This window comes from Nematolebias whitei, chromosome 10, assembly GCF_014905685.2.
Source record: "Nematolebias whitei isolate Nwh7 chromosome 10, NemWhi1, whole genome shotgun sequence".
Classification (NCBI taxonomy): Eukaryota; Metazoa; Chordata; class Actinopteri; order Cyprinodontiformes; family Rivulidae; genus Nematolebias; species Nematolebias whitei.
Genome location: NC_056507.1, coordinates 49,635,101 through 49,642,315, shown reverse-complemented (window position 1 = coordinate 49,642,315; position 7,215 = coordinate 49,635,101). Strand labels below are relative to the sequence as shown.

At 40.6% G+C, this 7,215-nt stretch overlaps 1 protein-coding gene across 1 annotated transcript in view; it reads right to left on the bottom strand.

Annotated features, from left to right (window-relative positions):
- Nucleotides 1–7,215, bottom strand: part of LOC119416531 (NT-3 growth factor receptor-like) — a 55,809-nt gene that overhangs the window by 18,744 nt on the left and 29,850 nt on the right. Inside the window, exon 3 of the mRNA XM_037683760.1 lies at nt 5,683–5,926. Coding sequence (XP_037539688.1) covers nt 5,683–5,926 — 244 coding nt within the window. The remainder of the gene's footprint in view (nt 1–5,682; nt 5,927–7,215) is intronic.

Below are 7,215 nucleotides of genomic sequence, written 5' to 3'. Positions count from 1 at the left end.
AAACAGATCAGCAGCAACATGAAACACATCAGCAGCAACATGAAACACATCAGCAGCAACATGAAACACATCAGCAGCAACATGATGTGATTCTTCACAGTGTTATATATTCATGAGGCTGCACAAACTCAAGTTCATGTTGCTGTTGGACGTATTGTTTTGATTGTTTACTGCTATTAGTGCTTAGTGTTTTATTAGTAGATGTTTTTTAGTTGATGTTTCTCTTAGTTCATATTTTAGATCTTATTACTGTTTTTCTTTTACATTTTATTGCTGTCTGTAACTGGGACCCTGTGTACATAATTTCATCCCACCACGTGTTCAACATGTGGTGCGTATTCAGTATTTATTCAACATTTTATTTTTTTATTTTAAAAATAAAATAAAATCAAGTCCTTATCGGCACAAATAAAGTGATGTGGAACATGTTGCATCTGTTCTTACCGAGCACAGAAGCTGCAGCGTTGTGCTGCTCTGTGAGGTGCAGCTGGGCTGTGATGGAGCTCTGTCAGGTGTAGACTCCTCTGATGGAGCAGGGGCAGGAGCCGGGAGGCTTGGAGGGTTTAATGTGGAGTTTAGAGACGAACCGTCACGCGCTGAAATACGTTCTGGATAAAATACAGTGAGAAACGGGACCGGAGGACAGTTAGCGTTTATGCAAATTAGCTTAGCATCGTAGCACCGACGTTGTACTATTATGGCGTCAGCCTCTTTTGTTAGTTAAAAATATGTTCAGAACCGATGGGATGAGTCACTTAAAATATGTTTAAAGTTAGAAAACACTCACCATCTTCTATAACTGATTCAAGTAGAGCAGTAGTCGTGTCCAAACCACCCTCCAATCCTCCATCTAGCTCGCTTTGACTTTTTTCGTCAGCCACCAAGCACAACAACACCTGCACTTCTGCATTTGACCACGGCTTTGATATTATTGTTGTTGTATAGCTTCAAAATACTAAAAGTTACGCTCCTCAAGTTATCGCTAATAGCAAGCGGGAGAGAAAAAATGGCGGATCGGGTTGTTTGGAAAGACTCCACAGACTCCTCCTCACGACCAATCAGTGACCGACAGTGTTTCTGACATCACGGCTCGGCTCACTTGGACCCCTTGAGAAGCGGGGCCAGAATTTAGGGAGGCAATCCGGAAATATCCGACCCACGCCGTGACAGTGGAAAAGGGGCAAAACAGACCACAGTCAGTGAGGATCCACAACTTCTCCTCCTTCACCATAACCCTCAGCACTGGCTCCCCTCAGGGGTGTGTACCGAGCCCTCTCCTGTTCACTCTGCTCACGTATGACTGTGCACCTACCCATCCAGGCTGTCACAGTTTAAAGTTTGCAGATGATACAGCACCTCAAAGACCTCAAACACACGTCAAGCTGGAAATATCCGACCCGCGCCATGGCAGTGGAAAAAGGGCATATGTCCACTCAGCTAATCAACTCATTACTCGAAACATATGGTGTGGCTGATGTGTAGTGTTTCCACGTGCTTGATGTGCCATACACCCCTAGTCCACCAGAGCACACCTGTGATGAAGTAATTAGTCATTAGATGTGGAAAAAGCATTTGACTGGGTGGAGTGGGACTACCTCTTCAAGGCTTTAAAGTTATTTACATTTGGCTCCAAATCCATATCATGGGTGAAGCTGATTTATACCTCCCCAATGGTTGTAGTCCGCACTAAGTGTAACATATCCTCCTATTTTGAATTTCAGTGTATGAGACAGGGGTGCCCATTTTCACCACTTCTATTTGTGTTAGAGATAGAATCACTGATGGTAACTTTGTGGCAGAACTCTACCATTAAGGGGATAAGTCAATTAGGTAAAGAACACAAAGTGTAAAGTCGTACTTTTATATATTTATCAGACCCTCTTACTAGCATCCCTGAATTACTTACTTTGCTTAAAAAGATTTGGGAATATATCTGGCTATAAGGTTAAACTTCAACAGAGCAAACTGATGCCTGTGACCTCCATAGGAATGAAAATCTTGGACACCATACACTTTAAAATTTGTTTAAAATATTTAAGTACCTTGGAATTTTGGTGACTCTAGACCATAAGAACCTCTATAAAACCAATTATCTACCTCTCTTGGACAACCTTAAACAGGGCATTGCTAGATGGTGAAATATATTTCTATCAGTATTATATTTTGTTATGTTATTGAAAGTCGTGTATACCTACGGTCTGCAATATAAATGCATATTAAACCGATGCAGAACCTTTGTTTCCGGGTTTTTGTTTTCCGGTAGGAAGGAGTTTTAGTTACACGCCTGCACTCTGCAACAATCCTGACACTTGGTTGTTTACATCAATGATGGAAGTATTACTGGCTGAGAGGCTGGTCACATGGTAAGAGTAGGCTGTCCTATTAGCGGAGATGATGACACCAAGGGGTGTGACCAGTTTCTGAAGAAAAGTGTGGTGCACGCTGTTAACGGGGCGGCTGTTCATGAGAAAGAGGGCAGACGTCATGTGAGTTTGTGGCTTCCACTTACCTGTACAATAAACCTGCAAATATACTGAGCACATTTATTTCAGAGCCTGCTTCAGACCTTAGAATTACGTTTCAATGGCATTTCATACCTCACACTTTGGGAAGCAGAATAAACTCTGTGTAAATGAATGTCATACCTAAATTCTTATACCTGTTTCAGATTCTGCCAATCTTTCTTACTAATTCCTTCTTTATCAATCTGAACAACCATATATCAGCATTTATTTGGAATAAAAAGCATCCACAGATAGCCAGGAGGGTCCTGCATATGTCCCATAGACTTGGAGGCATGTCGCTTCCTAACTTTCTGCTCTATTATTGGGCAGCTATTATCAGAGCTCTTTTATTCTGGTTGGGTACGGACATTCCTTTTCCTAGTTGGGTGGCCTTGGAAAGAGCCTCAATTAGATCCAGCTCTTTTTCTGCATTACTCTGCTCTCAGCTGTCCTTTAGACAATCATTATCAACCTACACTTCTAATCCAACTGTGATCTGGGCAGTTAAGAGTTGGAATCAGTTCAGGTGTGAATTTAACTCTACAGAGTGTTTTTGGCACCTGTGTCAAATAATCATGTTTACTCCCTCAGTAGCTTATACAGCTTTTGACACCTGGGTCTTAAGGGGAATGCATTCATTGTGTGATCTCTATGTTGATGATAGATTTGCGTCTTTTGTACAGCTAGTACAAAAGTTTATATTCACAAGTCACAATTTTTTAAATATCCTGCAGCTAAGACATTTTGTGAGATTTAACTCTGACTGTTTTCCTTTGTACCCCTTTAAACATTTTGTGGCTAAGATTTTGGAGTGCAGGTCTGATACTAAGGGGAATTTCAGCAAAATCTATACACTGCTCACTTCATATCATGAATCCAGTTTGGACTCCATTAAACTGAAATTCAATTCAATTCAAAATTGAAATGGGAAGCGGACATGGAGGAACCCATATTAGACTCAGTCTGGGGAAGGATCATTAAGAACATTCACTCATCTTCAATCTGCCTGAGACATGCTGTAATCCAATTCAAGGTAGTACACAGGTTGCACTGGTCCAAAGACAAGCTGTCCAAGATCAAGGCCGATCTGGACCCAGCATACAATCATTGCAAACAGACTCCAGTTACACTTCTGCATACATTCTGGACCTGTCCCAAACTACAGACCTTTTGGCAATCTATTTTTGATACCTTGGACGGCTGTGGCTGAGTGGTTACAGCAGTCATCCTCCAATGCTTTTCAATGTTTTTGTCTGTCCAAACAGGTCTCACTTGTAAATGAGTCTTAGAGGCTCAATGTGATTTATCTGTTTAAATAAAGGTTGAATGAATGAAAAATGTGAGAGTTGGGGGTTCCACTCCACCAGCAGTCACATGCTGAAGTGTCCTTGGGCAAGATACTGAACCCCTCATAGCCTCTGATGTGTCCCATCTGTGTATGAATGTGATAAAGCACTGATTAGTCTCTTTAGAATGATTTGTTCAATTAGCTTTGTAGAGATCTAGTAGAGTGCTGTATGCTGAATGGGTAAATGAGGCACAGATTGTAGTGTAAAGTGCTTTGAGTATCTTGAAATAAGATAGAAAGGTGCTATATAAGTACAGTCTATTTACCATTTACTTTCTCTGGAAAATGTGGGAAAACTGTTCACCCATCCCCCCTCAGCTCACTGTTCGGGGTGGTCCCTGCAGATACGTCCTTCAGCAGATGAGAGAAAGATGTGATTGCTTTTGTCTCTCTTCTGGCCAGGAGGCTAATTTTGTGCAACTGGAAGGACCCACATCCCCCAGCATATGTACATTGGGCAAGGGAGGTGATGTACCACATTCATCTGGAGAAAACAAGGTACACCCTAAAAGGTTCTGTGAAAAGATTTTGGGACATTTAACACCCTTTATGTTTTTTGTAGAATGTATGTCAGTATCCATTTAGTTTATTTATGTATTTGGTGCACATCCAGTGATTACTGAGATTTTCATTAAAAACTATCCCAATATATTTTGCTAACACTACAGACAGATAAATAAAACAAACAAACAAAGGTGCCATTTTTTTCATTGAAAAACACTGACAGAAATCTTCACAGCCACTAACTGACACATGACCTAGAGTGGAGAGATCTCTGAAAAAAACACTGATTAACTTTTGGAGCAATTTTGGTTCAAGATGGCTACCATAGCTACCTCATAAAACTCAAAATTGACTATAACTAAGCCATTCTTTGAGATAATGAGCTGAAATTTGGTTTGGTCGTAGCAGAGAGAGAGTCGTTCTACATTCCTGATGAAAATTGTGAAATTGCAAAATTATCTTATTTCTTATATTTTGTATTGTTTATTAACATTTAGGAATTTTTTGTGAAATCTTTTTATCTTTTTACCTGTTGCTGCTGTTGCACTTGAATTTCCCATCCGTGGGACAATAAAGGCTGTTTCTATTCTATTCTATTCTAAAATTAAAACTCCAAGATAGCCACCTTAGCTAAAAGGGAAAAAGTATGATATCTCAGCTATTTTAAAATGTACTGTGCTGAAATCTGGAGTAGTGGTACCTGACAGTGATGCACAACCCATTCTGAAATCAAATCTTATAATGCAAGATGACTGCTGAAGCTAATTTCACATGGATGTATTGCAGATATTTTTTTGAGCTATTCGCAGAGATTTGGTGTATCGGTAGCTGAGAACAATCTCCAATAGACTTGGATTGCAAATCAGAAATCCAAGATGGCTGCCTGAGCTAAAAAAGAAAGTTTAGTATAAATCAGCCATTTTTTTAGAGCTATTAAGCTGAAATTTGATGTGGTGATAGCTAAGAACAATGCCCAATAAATACTGAATTCAAATAAAAAAAATCCAAGATGGCCTCCAAAGCTACATTTAAATGGCTTTAACTCAACCATTTTTATACATACGGCGCTGAAATTTGTTCAGGTTATAGCTGAGAACGTTTCCCATCACTAACTGAATCCAAATCCAAAAATCCAAGATGGCCAGCATAAAATAAAAAATTGACTATAACTCATTACTTTTTTGCTATATTGAGCTGAAATTTGGTGTGATGGTAGCTGAGAGTGAACTCCAACACACAGTACAGTCAAATCACAATTTAAAACCGGCTGTAACGTAGCAATCCCCATCAAAATTTCTGCAGGAACTTTCTGGTTTGTGTTCTCACCCTGTAATAATCTGTGCTGTAAATGTCTCTGGACATGCCAAAATCTCCTATTTTCACCAGAAGGCCATTGCCCACCAAGCAGTTTCTTGTTGCCAGATCACGGTGGACAAAGTGTTGAGATGCCAGGTAGATCATCCCGGCAGCAATCTGACTTGCGATGTGGAGCATTTGGGACAGACCCAGCTCCCCATTGGTTTGCAGAGGCTGTCCATCAACCAGGATCATGGCATCAGGCCCATGAGCTCTGTTAAAGAAGGTGAAAAAAAAAGCATATTTATGTTCATTAGCTGTTACAGTAATTGCATTTTCCCTCAAGACATTACTATTGTTACATTAGACACCTGATCCAAAAGGATCAGAGAGAAGAGAGGTCACTGGAGAAATCAGTGACTGTTTATACATTATCAATGATAAAAATACATTGCTCGTTTGAGCAACTGTTAGAAATTCAAAATTCAAACCAAGAAATTCAGTGTCTGGGAACAAAGGCCATGAGCAACAGAGTATTTAGTTAAAAGCTGACAAAGATAAACAGGAGTCTGGTCATGTAAAGTTCTGTATGTCAGCAGAAGAACTTTGAAATTGATTCTAAACTCCGCTGGGAGACAGTATAGTGAATATTCTGTGGAACCGGAGTGATATGACAGTATTTGTCAAGTCAAGTTATTCAATCAACCTTTATTTATACAGGTAAGTTCACATTGGGCCTCAGGAACTCATTTACAAGAGAGACCTGTTACATACAACATTCAGAGTAGATGAGGAAAAGAGTACACTGTAAAAGATGCAAAAAAGACCTTGCAACATAAACAGCAACATACATTGACATCATAATACATGTATGCATAGAAGGTCAAAAAAGGCGGTGAGTTGTCTATGAACACTCAAGAAAGTTTCAAAGTTCTCATATGATGGTACAGTGTCTATCAGCAACACAATTCTGATAAGGTCCACAGATGTCCTTGGGGCATGGGGGCAGAGCAGAGCTTCTATTTTATGTATCCTCCAGGAGCAATTTGAGATAAGTTGGCCTATCCAAGGCCAGTGGGGAGACCACATTCAGATAAACAATAGTTGTTTTGGGCAGGCCGACTCTACTGACATGTCTGACTTCAGTTCTGCTTGTACACTTAATGGTGAATCCTAACAGCCAGATTGGTGGACATTCCGCCGGTCCGTGCTTGTTATCCTTCTCCAAGGTTGAATCCTTCATGCCCGCGAGTCCTAGGAGCTGCAAGTGGCCCACACATCTCAGAAATCATGTCCAACTTATGGTTCAGCTTGCAAAGTACAATAGTCTGAGAGCTCGAAGCACGGAGTAATCCTTCGCACAAGGCGTGGCAGCTGTGGCTGAGTGGTTAGAGAAGTCATCCTCTAATGCAAGAGTTGGGGGTTTGAATCCACCAACAGTCACATGCCAAAGTGTCCCTGGGCAGGACACTGAACCCATCTTTACCACCGATGTGTGTCCCATTCGTGTATGAATTGTGGGATTCCTGGTTTCCCTCTGTCTGTTTGTGTCTGTTTGTGTCT